At 39.1% G+C, this 19,599-nt stretch overlaps 1 protein-coding gene across 2 annotated transcripts in view; it reads right to left on the bottom strand.

Annotated features, from left to right (window-relative positions):
• The window catches only part of DSCAM (DS cell adhesion molecule), a 481,343-nt gene that overhangs the window by 73,892 nt on the left and 387,852 nt on the right, over nt 1-19,599 (bottom strand). For both annotated transcript variants that reach the window (XM_068914257.1, XM_068914268.1), the window contains exons 17-20: nt 17,469-17,709; nt 15,597-15,743; nt 13,620-13,775; nt 4,958-5,091 (exon numbers count right to left, since the gene is read on the bottom strand). In XM_068914257.1, the coding sequence (XP_068770358.1) occupies nt 4,958-5,091; nt 13,620-13,775; nt 15,597-15,743; nt 17,469-17,709 (678 nt within the window). The remainder of the gene's footprint in view (nt 1-4,957; nt 5,092-13,619; nt 13,776-15,596; nt 15,744-17,468; nt 17,710-19,599) is intronic.

Here is a 19,599-nt window from a genome sequence, read left to right on the forward strand (position 1 = left end):
TTCTGATTAGATACTAGAAAAAACATTTTTACCATGGAGCCACGATCAAATACTAGAACCAGGGACAAGATCTCCCTCCTTGGAGAGGTTCAAGACTGAACTAGATATGGCCATGAGCAATCTGATGTGATTAGATTTGCTTTGAGCAGGGGGTTGGTCTAGATAACTTCTGGAGGTACCTTCCAACTTGTATTATTCTATGACTCCATGAAAGGTTTAAAAATTGAATACTAGCTGATCATAATGCACATAGAACAATTGAAACCAAACACTGGTATAGCTAATGTGCAACTCCCAGACAAAAACAAATGCCTTAGAATATCATTAAGATTTTTCCTTAGTTAGACAGGGGAAAGATTCCAATAAAATTCCTATGACATTTTAGGCCATTGGCAGAATTGTATGTCTTTCACGTCTCAACACTTTCTATGCACAGTTGCCCAAACAAGTTCTGCTTTTTGCTTTCGCTATCAGGAAATGAGAAAGCGATAGCGAGGTCATCTTATTCCACATCTTAATGCGAGCGGAACGAAGACAAGAACCAACTGACAATATCCCGAAAAGGAAAATCACTGAGAAGGAGAGCAGTTTCCATGTATTCTCCTTTTATAGTGCAGCTCTAGTGACATGACTCCTTTCTATTAATCTCCAGTCATCACATAGAGCAAGCAGAAAATTGATAAACAGTTTTACAACCTGCTTCATCAGAAACAGCAGGGGAAGCTGGTTTAATGTGTTTGCTCCTGTTAGGGAACGACCAGCTGACCAATGGATCACCGCTTGTTTAACACTGCCCACCCGGCCCGCAAATACTCCAGCAACATCTGCACTTTTCTAATCAAGAAAACAAAACAGATTTTAATGTGTTTTGCTGACTGAGTGACACCATCCCATTCACTGACACCTGAACGATGTAGTTGGTCTACCTTTCCTCAGGTCTTAACCGCTCACTGTGCTTTCCCTACCACTTCGAATGCTTTCTCAGCCCTTCATGAGGCAGGAAATCCTGCTTCTTAACCCTCATTCACAGACCTTCAGGACACACTACATTTTTTTTCTGTGTTGCTTTTTACCAGTCCCCAGATTACAGTTTCCCAGATTGGCAAACCAACTGGATGTTAGGTGTCACAGTGATCTTTTCTAGGCGCTTACATAGTATACTGACCCGAATGCAACAAGCAGTTCCTTTTCAGAAACCATCTAAACCTCATACGCCACAGCCCTTTTAAAAGCCCTGGCAATATACATTACAACCTAAGGCAGCTGGTGCTGGAGCAGCTGCCAAAGAGGATAGCTGCCCCCACAGCCAGCTAGGTGCTAAACCACTCTAGCATCTTTAGCAGGAGTCAAACCACAAGCAGCTTAGGGGACTGCTAAATGGGCCAGGCTATGGCTCCACTGCTCCCTGGAAAAACCTGCGCTGACAAGATGGGAAGAAAGTTCACGGTGCAGCAGTTAGTGCTGCCCATTGCCTTCATGAGGTCTGAGCAGAGCGACTGTAGCAAGTGTCCTGTGGGCAGGGCCTATATCAGGTCTGTGCCAATGGACAGCACACATACGATAAGTGCACCTTGAGGGAAGTGACTTATGGACCATCATGGGTGGTTATGAGGAGCCAGGTCATGCACGGAGTAGGACATGGATGTAGGAAGAAGTGGGGTTCATGTACAGTGGGAAAGTGGGTTGCGAATTGGCTCAGAGGATGATTTTTTTAACCTAAATTCTTGTACGTTTTGTTTCATTTATTTGAAGAATGAAGGACCTATTAGGTCACTCTTTTTTCAGGCCAGCATTAGAAACAGAAATTTCAACTAGTACTTTGGACTAATGGACAGCTGGTCAGCTTTTCAGTGAATATGTCAGTGCTCACATTTCCATATTGGTTTCTGTACTTGCAGAATAAAAAAGAGAAAGTTCTGCACAAATAACAGGCACCACAATTAAACATCATGGCAATGGACCCTTGACCTTTATCTTGCTTAGAGAATATATGTCAATGTCTTTTTTCACACACTAATCATATTGGCATATTTGCATTTTGCTTGAAATATCTCAGGCAGATACTGTCCTTGGGGCTCGAAGCAGCTAAGCCAGAAACGACAGTATCCTTCTGTCCAGGGCCAGCAGAAGTTTTCCCAGATTCTGCCCTTGCAAAACAAACTGAACTGTGCAACAAGCAGCAAATGTTCATCTCAGAATATCTCAGGTTCATAGCAAGGTTGTGCTTTGTAGTAAAAATGTGTACAACATGAATGACAGAGTTAATTTGTCTTCCTATTGATGACTTACACGCTCTTAAGCACCAGAACAGTGTCCTCATGTAAAGGAGCTCTGCCTAAGTCTAAGAGCATTGTCTAAAGTGTGCTGTATTGAATTCTTCTCCGTATACACGTACTGCTTGTAAAATGCAATCTGCAAGAAAATAGACACCAGGAAGTTCACTTTCACCACTGTCCTTTTCTCTTTCTTCTCATTGATATTTAAAAACTGAATTTGCCTTTATTCTTAAATGATAGATTTTTGGCAAAATTATTTTGCAACAAGGGCTTAGAGTGTAGGAAGTGGTCTCATCAGGAAGTTTATATGACTCCTTACCTCCAACTAGTTACAACTTATGGTGACAGAAGAACTGATAAAGATAGAGGTTTTCTATTTATTCCCCCTCCCCACCCTAATTTAAAACCAATTTCTCTGCCAACAGTGAATCATACAAGAACTTGCTTGAGATATGCAGAATGTATCTGCACAGGAGTATTATCATTCACGCACCTCTGCGACAGATTTCTTCCACTGCAAAGCTAGCTCTGAATAAAATACCCTTCTATTTAATGATTCTTTAAGGATAAAAGATAGCAAAGCATTTAGTTAGAAACAAAGTACTGGGGTTCCTATGTTGACAGGATCCTGCAGTCTTGCACTTATCCAGAGACGCCCAACCTGTCTTCTGGAAACTGACAAACTAATGTGGTCACTGTCTCACTCAAGACACAAAACTGACACTGAAGACCTGTTCTGTAAGCCATAACTCATACTGATCCGCACAAGACTACGGAGAAGTGGTGCAGAGACTGTCCTCATGGAGATATGTGTGTGTGTGTGTATATATATATGTATATGTATATATGTATACATGCATATGTACACATACACACAAACACACTCACCACACACACCCCTGCATGCACACAGGTAACAACAGAATAAATATATATGTATACATTAATGACTAATAGAAAACAGAAACATCCTCAAGTGCTTCTACCTTGGGCTAAAGTATACAGTGATACCTTCACCTCATGATATAACGAACTTCACAAAAATATAGCAGTCAAATTCAATACAGGCCAACACCAGCAAAACAAGTAACTGCTTCTTGCTGTGGTCCATCACAACAGTATTTTGTACTAAGGAACTCTAAAACATACCCATACAATAAGCAGCCACGAAAAGATAATTTTGCATATGAAAGAGCAGCATAGTAGAGACAAACTTGTGTAACAGAGGATGTTTATTTTCCTGGTTATATAAACACACACAAAAATGTTTCTAGCAAAGAAGCCTGGAGAGGAAATATTGCAGCTTTGGGCATAAGTAACTAGAAAGAGCCAACAGCACCACCTGGTGTTCTTTCCAAACCCCCAGAGAAGGATTTTGTCCCCAGTCTCTCCAGAGCACTGCACTGCTCACCAAAGGCATAAGTTTAATTCTGTTAAATCCAAACTCTTTAGGAAATAACAAACCCACTGTGTGCCATAGAAATGTATGATCCATGATGAAACACCTCTAGCCAGTTTATATTTAAAGAGTATTGTCAGGATATTTTCCTGTGCATGGCTACAATTAGTAAATCAAATTAGCACTCGCAGTCCCAAGGCATAAAAGAAGCAAAGAGCTCCAACCCCTAGCTTCAGATGGGACTAATAAATTCTGCTTAGAGCAGGATGTATCAGTTTGGGCTTAGGCATCAGCGGACACATGGCTTTTGTCCTGTCCCCCCTGAGGATGTGCAGAATTAGCTCACTTGCTACAAGAGTGGGCTGGGTGAGTCTCTCTGCCTGCCTAGTGCCATGCAGACAAACTCTCAAACCTCTCTGTGCCTCAGTCACTTTCAAAAAAAAGCCTAAAGCATGTTTGAAAATCTCCCTATCAACCTCCTCCTATTTCTGGAACAATCTTTTCCTTGTATATTAAACTAAGATTGCATTTTGCAACTTGAGGCCTTACCTTTGATGGGAAGCCCTATTTAAAAACTAAATCAAAACTTGGAATAAAAAAAATATATTTATCCTCACTGCTTATTAGAAAAATATGTACTGGCATTTAAAAAGAACAGTTGGCCTTTGTGTTTAAAAATAGCTTTCTAGAAATAGAACTCTTCACAGCTCAGAGAGAAATATACCTGATGTTCAGTTCAACTTTTCTCTTGTTGCATTCTCAGCAAGCAATAGCATGTAGACCTACAGTGGGTAAATGCTCTTGGCACAAATGTACTTATTCACAAGCAAATATGCTTGTTCCTAAGTCATTTTGCTCCTTTACGCATCAATACTCGAGCCAAAAACGTAGGAACTTTTAGATCAAAACACGAGTTAGATTCAGCAAATAGGTGCATGAATACATGCTTCCAGCTATAGCAGGGCTGTAGACAGCTTGCAACTGGTCCTGTAAAAGGCAACGGTGCAAATTCTTAACAATGATGACTTTAAAGACAGTCTGGATTGCGGGTTTTGAAATGGTTTATAAGTCAGCACTCTGCAATACATTTTAAGTTCTGTAGAAGTTTGACAGTTGGGAAGAAAAGAAAACAAACTTCAATCAATCCCTTAGCTCCAGAAGCCCCCTTTACCCTTACTTAGAGAAGAAATGTCAAGAAACCCAAGGTCTAAGCATCTGCAAACATACAGTGTGAGTTTTGAGAACCAAGGCTGTCCTTCTGCAGCTGCGCTGTAGGACTTACTGTGGGGTACGGATGCGAGCAGAACACAGTATATTTCCGGATGATACCATTTAACTTAAGAGGAGGGAGCCAGGACACAAAGACAGTGGAGGCTGAAGCCGCAGCTGCTTTAACACCAGCAGGAGGACCTGGAACTGGAAAAGCAACACACGTGGTGGTTAGCGTGGACTAAAGAAGACACTTTGTCATCCTAATGTAATGGAGGAACAAAACAGAAAAGACAAGCCTGCTGCTTTGGTAACCCAAGCCCCTTTGGAACAAGTCAGAAAATCTGCATTAGGAGGAAGGAGACGTTCTGGAGAGAGTTTGGCAGGTTGTGCTCCCACCCGCAGCAGGGGAAAGGCTCTGCTTCAGAAGGTCCCAAAGCAGAAGCTGTGACTGGCTGGGATGCAAGGTGCTCCTCAGTTAAGCTTTTGTGAAAAAGCACCCACAGCTTGCACGTATGAAAATTTGTCACGACAAACAATAAATTATTAGAAATGTTAGCCTGATTTTGAAGACATAACATGTGCCAAATGAAAATTCTCTGTATAAATAATAGGCATTAGAATAGTTTAATGGACATACACAGTACAGCTGTCAATTTAATGAACTGGAGAGCAAATGAGATGTAGCGCCATGCAATTAGCACTGCCTGATGTGACCCAGGTATCCCTAGTAGTGTGATGTGTGAGCAGACATATGGCTACACAGTCTCCTTCCCCCTAGCCTTCCCTTTAACAGCTCAGAGCTGTATCTGGCACTGCAGTATATGAGCACATATTTATTTCTCTAATTACAGTAGCTATTTATATAAGCCATCAAAAACTGTCATAGAAAAAGAGAAAAAAAAAATCTCTTTAAAACCACATGGAAAAAAACTTTGGCCAGGGAATGCTAAAATCTTGGTACATAAGCTTAGCTGTATCTCTTCACGCACTTGCATCTTGAGAAAGACTTTAATTACATGAGCATATGTTATTTTTCAAACACACATTATACTGTATAATGCTGTTCTCCAACTTCGGAGTTGTTTTTTTACTATTGTGAAAAAATTCCTGCATGCTAGAATATCCATAAAGTATCACAAACATAAAAGCTTGTACTTCTTACACAAAAAATCATGGGCTATTTTTAATATTAGACTAAGCTTGTTTTAAGTTTCCTGAAGAACCAAATATTGTCAACAGGAGAATATCTTCAGTGATAGGGTAATTTAAAAACACATAAAGAAAAATAATTTGAAAGTTATTTGCAATATTGCATGTGGAAAATATTTTATGTTCAATTATTACAGTAGCTATAGGTATGCTGTACTGAAAATGAATATATATGGTATTAAAGATAAAATGAAATATTTTGATGGATTCTATTTTCTGTAGAAGTTTTGGTTCATGGCGAATTTCATGTCTTGGTCTAATTTGTCTAAAACAATCAAAAAATGTTAGACTTTCCAGTAAAATGACAGTTCCAGGGTTTGATCAGCTTTCTTTACTTCCACAGAAAACTCTCATTGCCTAATACATATGGACAAACCCTCATCCAGCAAACTGATCTTCATAAACGGATCCTTAATCTTAGTTCTACCTCATTTAAATAGATAGATATTAAGTTGGTACAAGAGTCCGCCTATAAAGAGAAGCCAGACAGCTTGGGGCCTAAACTCGCTTAGCTTTGTAGCTAACCACTTCAGATGGAAAAAGCATCTATGGTGAACTTCAGTTTTAGATCTGTACAGTTAGTACTGGAATATGTAAGAAAACAGATAGATAAGCATCACTAAGTGCAATACTTCTGAATATGCACTTTCTATTTATAGTGCATTGCGAAAGCTAATAAGGCATCAAGTGAGAATGTCAGGATTATAATTCCATGCAAACCCAGACCCTTGCTGCAAAGGGGCTAATTCAGTTAGCAAGTTCTATCCAATGCAGAGTAAATATTGATGCTTGACAGCATTCAACTTGTTATTTATACCCAGCTCATTAGAAATGCTATTTGCTACTGCTGCTGAACAGTGAAAACTAGCTCTCCAGGGTAATTACTTAACCCACGGGAGGATTCCTTTACGGTTAGTAATGTTTTCTGGAAATCACTGCAAATAGACGTATGAGGTTAAAGTAATTTATTGTTAAATTAGGGTGTGATCTACAGGGACAGATTCTGATGGTAATTGGTCATGGCTGTCAACTGTTGAGGGATTAACTCAGAATTCATCTAGCATTTTCCAGTCAATGGACATACATGGAAAATATGAATTGTCATTGAATTGCTGCATTTCTGTCCAGTATATAGACCAGCAGAAAGGGGGACTAGAAAGGAAGTCAAGAAGTCATCTAGTCAAATTTCTGAACATTTTTTAATCCAAAGACCGCTCCACATTTTCAGAGGGGGGCAAAGCTGGGTAACATCTTTTGCAGTGCTACCAAAATGATTCTGAATGTCCATTTATTACTTTTCTTTTTGCTACCTTGCCTTTGTTAACTGGGTTGCACATGTGGAAGTGAAGTGTGTGAGGAAGTATTTACATTTTCTTGGCAAGAATTCTTCAGACTGTCATCTGATGTCAGATCACCACTGTCCTGCGTCCAGAGGATAAATTCATTGCTCAGATTCATTCCTCGGAGCAAGACAAGATTATTCTAACTTATCTCAGTATTAACTGGAACATTTATTGCTAAATGTGGGTTTCCTGAATATTTTGAAGAAGGTGGGGGGGGGGGGAGGGGAAGACTTTGAAGGGAGAGATGAAGGAAAGATCCCAGTCTGACCATGCTGGCACAAGACAGTTATAAGATATACATATCTTCCATTGTCATCGCATTCTGTAGCCTTACAGGCTTCACTTATTACATGACACCAATATCACAAGAACTAGATTGTCTTGCTAAATTCTCTGGGCATCTTACTTAGAACACCAATTCCTGCAGATCTTCACAAAGACAAAACTAAACATACACTATTTCGTAGAGTCTTTTTTCCATGATCATCAGTGCTACGACAATGCTAAGAAGCTGGAGGAAAACCAAGGCTGAACACTGAGAAGCTGAGAACTGCTTCTAGCAGTCTTTGGGACTTTCTAGGGATCAGGTTTGGCAAAATTTAAGATCAAAGATGGCCTCATTCTCCAGGTGGCAAGGCTTTAAAAGATACAGAAATAGCATGCTGCTTTCACGTGGAGGATAGCACTTTGTATTCTTGACACTGTAAATGAATGCTAACATGGAAAAGGCACTGACATGACTAGTCTGGGAAATAGCATTTAGAAGTGTGGGATCGTGGGGAGGAGCTCCATGAACTTCCTTGTTCCCTTTTTCATAGGCAGTGAGTTTATCACCATTTTTCTTCACAGCACTGATCAGTAGGGAGGAAAATGCGAGCGCGGTACATTTAAAAGCAGTATCACCTATACATCAGAAAATAGAACCCTGCTCCATAATAGGTTTTCAATTCTACACTGTAAAATACCATCCTATTGACTAGTGCATTTATGAAAAACAACACAAAATAAGCCCCTGACCATTGATGCTTTTGTTCATGTAAATATCCCATCTGCAATTTAGACCTATGCTACCCAAAATACATTTACAGGTATTATCCACCTATAATTCACACCAAGCTGGCCTCCTGTTAATTAGATCATTTCTACCAAATTCTGCCAGGTTCACATGGGGAACATTTATTCTTCTGTACCCTCTTTTCTTATTTGAAAAAGTAAAATCGGAGATCTCTGACCAATACAATGTTTTAAGGGGTCATGAAGGGCAATTTGCCAACACAAAGTCCAGGTTTAAGCCATTTAAGTCTTTCAGGACAGAAATGAACTACACAGCCATTCTCATCGTTTGGAAGAGCCCAAGCAAGGCTCTACTCCAAAGCTTACTGAACTTGCCTTAATTGGGATTTGATTGGATTGGATTTATGCTCATTAGTTTTAGAATAAACATGGCATCTCTATAGCTATCCCTCTCGTGCCAATCACCACGAAGCTTGGCATCCAGAGAGAGAAAGGAGAGGAGGAAAACTTCTCTGGATTCAGGCACAGTCTTACAATGAGGCTGGGAAAGGGGGTTAATGTTCCTCCTTCCTCCCTCCAGCTAGTCCCCTCCTGTTTCCTTGCTGCAGCTTTCCCCATGCTCTTAAAGCCCACGTCGCTGCCTAAGGAGAGCTGGAAAGTTAGCAGGAGAAGTCGTCTTCTGTGATAGACAAATAGCATTTTGTGCGTAAGAATGGATTTTCTAAAAGGACTTTAAAATGAGAGAGAAACACTACTTCCTGCATCGCACAAGCTCTGCCAGTTGCCGGCAGCCACAGCAGGCCAGGCTGCCGAGGGGGAGGAATCTTTCCCTGGAAATGGGGTCTGAGTAGCCGCATCCTCAGCTGGTTGGTTCTGTTCAAGCCCAGGGGCACTGCTGCCAGCCAAGGTGCTGGGTAGTGTGTCTGGCTTGGGAAGGGAGCAGATTCATCGTCTCAATTGCAGTTTTTATAATATCGCATTTCTAGCACAGAAATAGAGAGGAAATACGCCAACCCCTGCTGCTACCAAGTGGAGTAGCTTTTGAAATTGCACTTTGAACCCGGTGAGTAAGAGAATTTGAAGAATGATTTTAATTTGTAATGATTATTAAAATAAGTTCTCAGGTAAAGAGATAAAGAGAAGAGAATCAGCTTGTGAGAAACTCTGTGTAAAGTGGAAAGAATAGGGGACGAAAAGCACAATGAATTCTTAAAACTAGGTGTTCCTGCTTCAGTCGTCTTTCTGCCAAGAGGACCACTGAGAGGAGCAGGTTTTTTTCTCCTGAAGGCTCATTGGAAAAAAAAAAATCTAGGCAAAAACCCTAAATGTGATCACTTTGAAAGGAAAGCTTGTTTCCTATTATTTGCTAGAGCTGCTCCTCTTTCCTAAGCTGAACAGCAGCTGTGTCTGACCTCTGGTGTCTAAAATCAGTCTCAAACATTACTAGAAATTGAAGCATCAGCTCATTTCATCCAGGCAGACTGCTTTACTCCCTGGGATACCGTTTTCTTTTGTCACATTGGAGACAAAAGTTTTGCTTACTTCAGGCCTGCTAAGGAAATTTTGGGCTGATGTCTCTGAGCTGAATACCAACAGGGAAGGGACAGGAAGCCACCGTTTGCCTTTCAACAGATAATGGAACATGCTGCACCATTGATTTTACAAAGAAAAGCTTCTGCTATTGTAAAAGAAATGAAAAAAGAAGAAATCAATGGCATAGTATGGCCCCATAGTAGTAATGATATGGAGGGCTTGGCAGCTATTTAAAAATATCTCAGATTTTACTACAGGAGGGAGGAATACCTTGTGTCATAATTTTAACTAGCGAAGGTCTGGGAGCAGGATATGAGGTTTCCAGATCTAAGCTCTGTGAAGATCGCAAGTATTTGTATTCCACTTGCTGGGAGGGTATTCAAACTAACTTTATAGCAGGATCTTTTAGCTGCACTGAAATTAGGTGTACTGAATTATCCTCTGCAGGACCCTCTTTTCCGCACAAGATTACAGAAGAAATATCTGTCCTTTCTGAGGAATGAGGCACCTGTTAGATGCATAGAGTTTGACAATGTGAATACCCTTTTCCAATCTAACTTCCATAGCCTTTAGGAGGTTTAGACCTGGGATTTTGGTTCGGGTTTATTTTTAACGGCAGGCCTTCATGTATTCCACTCCAGACCTTTAACGCCCCTAATAAAAAGCTGTGAAGCTGGTGTGAAACATGAAATCACTGTATTTTCTGGAAACAGCTTTCAGTTTAGTTTTCTGGACAAAAGATTTAATCAGTGGGACCACTGCGAGGCATCACAAAATGTCTGAAAAGGTTAGTTGCACAGTCTCAGGGTGAGTTATTGCTGAACTGCTCTGCGGCTTCATTGCCAGGAGGATTAAAGATGACAGATGAGCCTTTCCACAGCAGCCAAATACAGTCAGAGCCTATGTGTTTCCTAAGTGTCAGGGCCTGCCTGGTCTCAGAAACCGAAAGAGCAAAAGAGCCACCAAGAATTAGGGAGAAGCAAATGAAGCTGAAGTAGGTTAGGGGGGAAAAAAAAAAGATTTGGGGCTTCTAGTGTTTCAGACAAATTGGAGAAAGGCCAGAGGAGAAGGGAGTGCACATGTGGTAGGGGTATGGAGCAATGAACACAGTAACCCTTCAAATAGGAAATACTGTTATAAAGCAGCAAGTGATCCATTGCTCTCTCTGTCTAGTGGCAGCAGGGCAGCAGGAAGTCCAGCATCAGCAGAGCAGTGAGAAGTACTCAGCCCACTTCACAGCAAAGAAGATTGCACTATGGTGGATCCTTAAACACTGGTACAGGCTATCTAGGGAGGCTACAGAGGCCCCATCCCTGGAAATTTTGGAGAAAAAGTTAGCAAATACCAGTCAACAATGGCCTAGACGTATCTGATACCCTTTAGAGCAGGACAATGGGTTGGGTCAGGTGTCAGCAACCTTTCAGGAGCACGGGTATTCTGCTGTCCTCAGTGACAGATAGATGTACTGCTGGCATGGCTTCTACCATCTGATCAATCCCAAAAATCGAAGGAACCTCACACAGGGACAAGATGTCATCTGTATCCAGGCAAGTTTCGTTAGCTTATGACTCACTTGAAGTTTTTGACTCAGGAGGAACCTGTGCATGATGCTCTGAAATTGCCCTCATGACTTCTTTGGCATGGTGCCATGAAGTGCTGACCCTGGGGGGTCAGGGGTAGTCTCTGCAGCTCGGCTTTTCAAGGTTTTTAGGAGAGTGTTCCTGATTGTCCCTGGTTATTTGGCACTGGCTGCGTGTTGTGCAAAGGCTTACACCAGCAAACACATTCTTGTAGTCCTTGAGGGTGCTCTGACGTGATTTCTGCCTTCCCAAGACTGGACTGCTCCTGAGCTCCTGGAGCAACCTGTGCGCCTATGGTTTAAGCCCCAAACGCAAAGGCTCTGGAGTGACAGCTTTTGTATCCAGAGAGCATTCAGAGAAAAGAAGCCACTTTGGGATCTACATGCAAAAAATAGCTTGAAAGCGCAGCACGTGATCTTGCAATTCTCTGTAATTTTTTGATTTTTCTTTGAGATAAAACCACCGTAGCTCCAAGCACTGGGTATTTCAAGAGATCTGACTCAAGCCTCAGGTAGTCCAAAGTGGTTAAAAGACATCAGGGTGGATCTGAATGACCAGTGAATGATTCCATGCTTAGGATACATATGTCTATGGCTGAGCTAGCTGTCCTTGGCAGTTTCAGAATAGGTGCAGCATCTTGAGACAGGTTTAGACAGGGCAGTTATGGCAATTACGGATCTCAGTAATTTGTACTTCTACTGAGCTCCGGAAGTAGACCTACATTCACTCACATTATTATATGCCTAAATTTCCTCATATTTCTCAGTCCTATGGCATTCACTTATTTTTTTCCTGTTAATATAGCTTTGATCAAAGCAATGGAAAGTATCAAGAGCATTCTGAAAACATAACAAAGAACAAATAGGACAATGGATAATATAAGAAAAATGTTTAGAAGTCCTACTCTCATTTACACTGTATTCCCTAAGCACAACTATAGCTGTGGCCAGGTGGCCTTACAATAGATGTAAATTTTAGAATGAGTCCCTTAATATTCTATTGGAAAAAAATCATAACATTCATCAAGTCAGTTAATCTACTGAACTGACTCCCTTAGGCACCTTTCTAAATCTCACTGTAAATGAAAAAATTGACAAATATATTCATATATTCATGAATGACCTGTAAACCGGACGAGTAACAAAGAAAAATCTATTGATTAATTTCCTTGAAAAAATATTGCATAATTCATAGGATAATTTACAAATCAAGCATTATTCATGTAACTTCATTCCTAAGACTATGTGAATTTTCATTTCTGTCAGAAAACTTAACTACTTAAATACTTAACTACTAGCATCCAGATTTTCAAAAGTGTTTAGGGATTTAAAGATGTAGCTGGGCATCTCACGAGACTTTCAAAGGTATCTAAACAGGTCAGGGACAAAGCTCCCACTGAATTTGAAATTCTGGTTCTTGGAAACTAGACCTCTATGAGGCATCCTACTGAGGCAGCCTGAAGTGATTCCCATAGTTGAAGTTATAAAAAAAGTATTTACGTAACCCTTTTTTTCTCCTTGTGATGATTGAAAGTTTCTTAAACTTTCAGCATTAGGGCTTAAATTTTCCATGCTTGGTCTGTGACCCAAGGCAAGAGATTTCTGTTGTCATTTTCTTTTTGAAGGAAGAGCTTTTTGGAGAATTTTTTCTCCACACTGAAGAAAATCTTCTTAGAAACATACAAGTTCTGAAAGAGCATCCCAAAATACTGCCTCCTCTTTTCCCTGTTTTTCAATCACTTTAAAAGAGTTATCTCAAAAACTCTCAAAAACCTTCAAATAAGATTCTGAAGTATTTGAAAACAAAATGAAAAAAAGATAAACTTGCTTAGAACATTGGAAATACCTACAAACTAACCGCAATGGGAGTCTTGGAAACACTCAGATTATTTTCAAAGATGTGAGCACACGCCCCTTTCCATGTCCTCCTAATGCGAGGCCTTCAGATAAAAATATTACCCTGCATGCTTGGGTATTGTATTTGCTCTATTTTGAAAATCTGAGACAAATTAGGATCTTATGGAAGTGGGAATGGTAAATGTTTTACTCCTTACCATCTTCTTTAGTGCGCGTGAAAATTTGTTCACTTCTCACTCCATCCCCGGCTCGCGTGAAAGCCAACACCTGAATGCTGTAATTGGTGTATTTTTCCAGGCCATCAAGCTCTAGTGATGGCTGTGTAGTAGTGACATTTTTTATCTCTCCCAGCTCTATGAAGTAAAAACAAAATGAAGTTATTGGCAAGGTCAGTCTTTTTGCAGCTATCAGTGCCTACTGTGGAAATGCTGGAGATTAAAGAGTGAATCAGAGAACTTATCCTTCATTATTATAAAATAACAATGCATGTACTAATACTGAAATATAGAATTAGAAGAAAAATTTTAAAAATTTCTTTGTATTCCAATTTTTTACAGCGGAAAGTAGACCTCGTTTTCAATTTCAAACTTTTTTTGCAAATTTTTAAAATATAGAGCATAGAATTGAAAGTTTCTATATATAGTAATCAGATTTTTCATAAAGAACAGATAACAAGAAGAGATTATTATAAAACATTCCTTAAAGCAAAAAACTTGAGAAAGTCAGTTATCTTCATCAAGATTTTCACTTTTTGAGAAAGATTATTTATCATATGGAAAAATAAAGAAAAAACCTATTTGTTTTCAGAAGTGCAGCCACTGCTGCTGAAAAGCACTTGATGGCAGTAATACCAGCTAACAATAGATTTAAACATAGTAAAACCAGATTTACTTTACAGAATGATGCACGTCATATGAATCCTTTTGCAGCAAGCAAAGAAGTACAATCCATACAGAAAAAATGCTTAAAACAGATTTAGGGCAGAAAATACAGCCAAGCAAACGAAGAAAATTCAGTTTTAAGCACTGCATATCTATGAACGCCATCCTATGTTGCAGGACATCACATAGGAGCTTAGAAGTGCACTGATAACATTCACATAGAAACTCATCCAAAGATTACAGCCACCATGAAAACATTTAATTTTATGTCAGTCAGGCCTACATTTTTATATTTGCTTCTCATTTTTTTATCTTTATTTTTAAAGGTACAAAGGAATTGAAGTTTTTTTTTCCAAACATTTTTGACTCAAGCACCATCAGCAGTAGCAATGGGCCTCAGGGTTATTTCCACTCTCAGATACACCTGGCTACACTAACAGAGGTCAGGATTTGCAAGGCAATTGCATATTCCACCGGACTATGATGCCAGTGGATAAATAGACAAGAAGAGAGACAACTCACTGCCCTAGAGCTGTGAAAGTTCAATGGGGCTAATAAGAATGAGGGTATGTGCATATTAAACTTACTAGTATCTAATTTTACAATAAAGGACCATTTGTAGGATTATCATCATGTAATAAATTAGGATTAATAAGGTTTCTCAATTCTCCTTTGATCATTTGACTTATTCACTGCCCAGGAGTCTATTTCCCTAGCAATTATGCTGATAGTTCAAAACATAAGCACAGCAGAAGAGATTAAAATAACAAGTCTCTTCCAAAAATGTTTCCTTCTTTTGCCCTCAACTCTGGAAAGAAAATGATATAAAATTCATGCGATCAAAAAAAAGAAAAGGCAAATTCCTCTCAACCAGCCAGCGAACTAACCGAACAGATAACCAACCAAATGAAAATAAAATATAGTAAGCAAAATTACTAGGCAGGTATGTTCTAGATTTATATTGTCATTCTTTAGAAAAGACCAGATGGGCTTTGTTACTGAGATGAAATATGCTCAGGTCATTTTGGACAGGGTCAAGTCCATAGAGTGTTGCAAATTCAAGCTGGAAGCCTTCCCCCAGAGCCCCTTCAACTGCGCTAGCAGAAATCCACAACCAGTTTTGTAACATCAGCTCCTGTGATAAACATCCAAGTAGAACAGTCCCCTGACAAGTGGGTGAAGCGTTCTCTAAACCAATGAGGAAAGGAAATATAATGCCTTCACAGAGAAGTAAATGATACACATGCCACAAATTGCTTGCTATTTGGTGATAACTTGAACAAATTCTCTTACCTCCATCCAAGAGATTAGCCCAGTAGATAACCCTGAATCCCTGCAGAATCCCATTCAGGGCTTCTTTTGCCAACGTTGACCAGGAAATAGAGATAGTTTCTGGTGATGTGGCAGTAGCTTGCACATTCCCTGGAGGGCAACTGGGCACTGAAACAAGATATTCACCATTTTTAACTTGATGAATAAAATTGAATTTTTATCATGTGCATCTATGCCATTTAGTAGGAATATATACAAAAGAACACCCTTGAACACTTTTTAGAAGACTCCCCTTCAACTACATGTTCAACTTCCATTGCTATTCCACCATCCTTTATTTTAGCTAGCATTTACACACAGTTAGCAATGGAAAGTCTTTTTTTCTTGCTACGCTCCTTATGTTTCTGTGGGTGTAGCTGACTTCCCCAGAATGACTCTTGACATACTCCTTTCCCCCTTTTTGACTAGTCTTTTAATAGGTTTTGCTCTCTTCTATTGATAGAGAAATGCATCCTAGGGCTGAAATATGCAGAACATATTCTGTAAGCAGTTAAAATACATTTTTATAAATTTGCAGCCAAGTTGCCATCTTTTTGAACAATTCGAATCTCCCTCTAAAATGGGAGGGGGAAAAAACAGGCATTTATTGAAAAAATATTGGGAAAAAAGTTCACAAAATCTTTTCGCTAACAGTTAGAAAAATTGGAAGAAGTCAGCCAAATCTAAGGCATTTTGTCTTGGCCATTTCGTGTCAAAGGCAATAACTGCAGTACTAATTTTGGAGTTGCTTTTAAATTCATGACATCTGTAATTCTGATAATAACACAAAACTAAACAATGACCTAAAAAAATGTTGCCAAGAAAAATACGTAAGCATGCCAGAATCTGAAGAAAAAAACTTACGCTTGTTATAATACAAAATGCATGCATGACCGAGTGTATGGTCTTCTGACATTTTGCAGTTATCTGTCTAGGCCCAAAAACATTTAGAGTAAATGAAAAACACCAGTTTCATAAAGCATATGCCTCAAAACCTATAGCTCTCAAGAGTTAGAGATGTGTGCTACTCCATTTCCCACACACAAAAAGTCAGATTCCTAGCTGGCACTGATTTCAATACCTGATGCCAATTTACAGTAGCTGAAAATTTGACCTACAATATCTTTTAGGATGATCATACAATTAGCTTTTATACTCCTCTACAATATAGGAGCCCTTTTTGGATATGGAATCATTCTTTTTTCCACTAGAGGACTCCCTTTCATTGTTTGAGAAATGCTTTTTATGCAGTTTGACAAAAAATAATCCTGAATTGTTCTTCTGATTAGACAGGTTGAGTTTGGCGTGAAATAACAATGATTTCTCTCTCATTAGTTTGGACATCCTTGGAAAAACACACATCTCATTTTAAACTGACAGGATAAGGGACCGTGTAATAAAAGAGCTCCAGGTTTCACAGCACATTCAGTTAAAAACAAACAAAGACAATAAACTTAACAGTAAGACTTCAGCTTTCAAAGTTTTTCTTAACATCTCAAAGTGCACTATGAAATTATGATGAGATCATAAAATTTTCAAATATATCAGCACCGCAGCAATAGGCTGCTTCTTGAAAGCTATGGTTTCAGCCAATATCATTCACACTAGGATGTATCAAAGCAGTATAGGTATATTTATTTATCTGCATAATACTGCATCTCTTGCAATGACAATTGTACATGCTCACTGACCAGTCTCTTCCCATCCAGCTGTTCACTATAGCTAACACCTGTACAGTCTGGTCTTCAATTACCCGCTCTACAATAATCACTAATCAAGCAGTAAATGTAACAAGGTAAGAAGAAATAAAGAAATAGTAACGTGTCCCATGATAGCTATTTGCCAAGGACCTACCATCCTCTAGGGTAGTGGTGATGATTTCCTGAGAAGAAGGTCCTATTCCAGCCCGGTTACAAGCCTGGACTACCATGCCATACTGGGTGAATTTTTTCAGGTTATTCAGGGTGTAAACTTCACTGTCCCCAGTGGTATCAATACTGATGATGTTGAACTGGAAATTGCCCCCTGCACTGTACTCCCGATAACCTATCTGGTATCCACGAATAATTCCATTTTGCAAGTGCTTCTTTGGAGCCTAAACAGGATATGAAAGATTACATATTAAGCACACATCTTCAAAGTCAAGTTGTCCCCTTAAAAATTTCGAAATATACAAAAGTTCAACACTCTTCCCTTACTGAACGCAATTCCATTTTTAGGTAACAATTCAAAGATACTCCCTGCACATGAAGTGTTAAGCTTTTACCACGATATATAAATTTAAGGGCAGGTTGTTTTAATAGTGCATTCCTGCGCTAAAAGAAAGACCTTAAATGGTTCTTATGCAGAAAAATCTAATAAGTAAATATTTTTTGAGATGCAATTTAGATTTATGATGTTTTGTTCTTCTTTCAGCTGAACCAAACAAAGCTGAGTTGATGAGGGTATGTCTGCACTACAGGCCTACCATACAGTGCTAATAGCATTCTTGCCAGAAGCCCCTATCGTTCACTCTCTAAATCTTTAGTAAGGCATTTATTGATTTGTTGAAGGCAGTCACATAAGTTTATCCAGCTAGATGTATTAGGAAATTTTACACTGTGCTTTAAAACGTCCTTCTGTTCAGTGTCTAGTGTGGAGAGATGATTAGATGAGTGCTGAAGGCAATAATGAATTGGAAAGCAGAGATGTGCATACTGAATAGCTACTAAAACAAGGTGTGCAATATCTAGCATTCAAAAATGCAGATAGTACAAAATTGGTGGCCATAATTATGTACCGTAGTTCTCAGTCTCAGTACAAGATTCCCTGAGCTTTGACTTGTGGAAATCATTCAATCATTTGTACTCTGCAATAGAAAATACAGTCTAGATTAAAACAAAGATTAGTAACTCAGGGAAAGAGCCCGTTATTGACAGAAATACCTGTTATGATTCCATTCCAGTTGTACTGGACTAATTTCACTATGTGAATCTGTTCCTGTCTATTTTTCTATGTACATGAGGTATAGATAGGATAAAAATTTTCAAACACAATTTATAATCCATGGAGAAAAAGCTCTTTCAAATCCTCCAAAACTACTTCAAATTCCCAATACATGCCCCCTAGCTCTTCTGTAGCACTGACCCATAAAAAAATCTTGTGATGTAGTTTATTGGCTAGAAGCTTTAGATCAGTTAAATGGGCACAGGCAAAATTTCTGTTATTACTATACTCTGCCCAGTCTACTGAGGAATACTTTCTCAAGAATACTCTTTTCTGTTCCAGGATCTGTCCATTTCAGCAAACATTTGCAGTCCGGTGGACTAAAGCCTTACCAGAGCTAATAAATCCAGCAAGAAATTTGCCTATCATCCACTACCAAAGAATTATTGATCTGTGAAAACCAGCACCTTCTTCATATCTAAGACATATAACTCGAAGGACCAGAATGACTGAATTTTCTTTTAAGGTGATTTATTTTCTTTCATCCTGTTGCCTTTGGAAAAGGAGACAAAATTTGAAGCAAGAATACATTGTCAAGTGTATACTTCATTTCCTCTAGTACCAACAAGTTTTCTGCAGGAGTAGTGCTGTCCAGTCAGATATAGATGTCTAAATTAGGATTTAGCATGCAAAAAACTTCAGATTTACGGCTTGAACTCCTTCTAAGGTACACTACAGGGATTAGAACTGTGTTTTTGGAGTCTTTCTATTTTTGAGTCTTATCTGAATATTTCTGTGTTTTGTAGTAAAAAAAAAATCTTTTAAAACGTGTAGGTCCTTTATTAGCAAAACACTTTGATTGGCAGTGCATTGTTTGTTCTAAACAATGCCACAGTTTAATGATCTTTATATGATTGCAAAAGCTTGTATTTTACAGCTGGGCTATAGGGTGGAAACCGAGGGTAAATTTTTTTGTTTGAGAGTCAGATTTCTTCACTGGAATGAAGCCATTTTGCCCCATCTGAGAAGAAAATATCTTCATCAAATTGAAATAATGAAA

Source organism: Struthio camelus, chromosome 1, assembly GCF_040807025.1.
Source record: "Struthio camelus isolate bStrCam1 chromosome 1, bStrCam1.hap1, whole genome shotgun sequence".
Taxonomy (NCBI): Eukaryota; Metazoa; Chordata; class Aves; order Struthioniformes; family Struthionidae; genus Struthio; species Struthio camelus.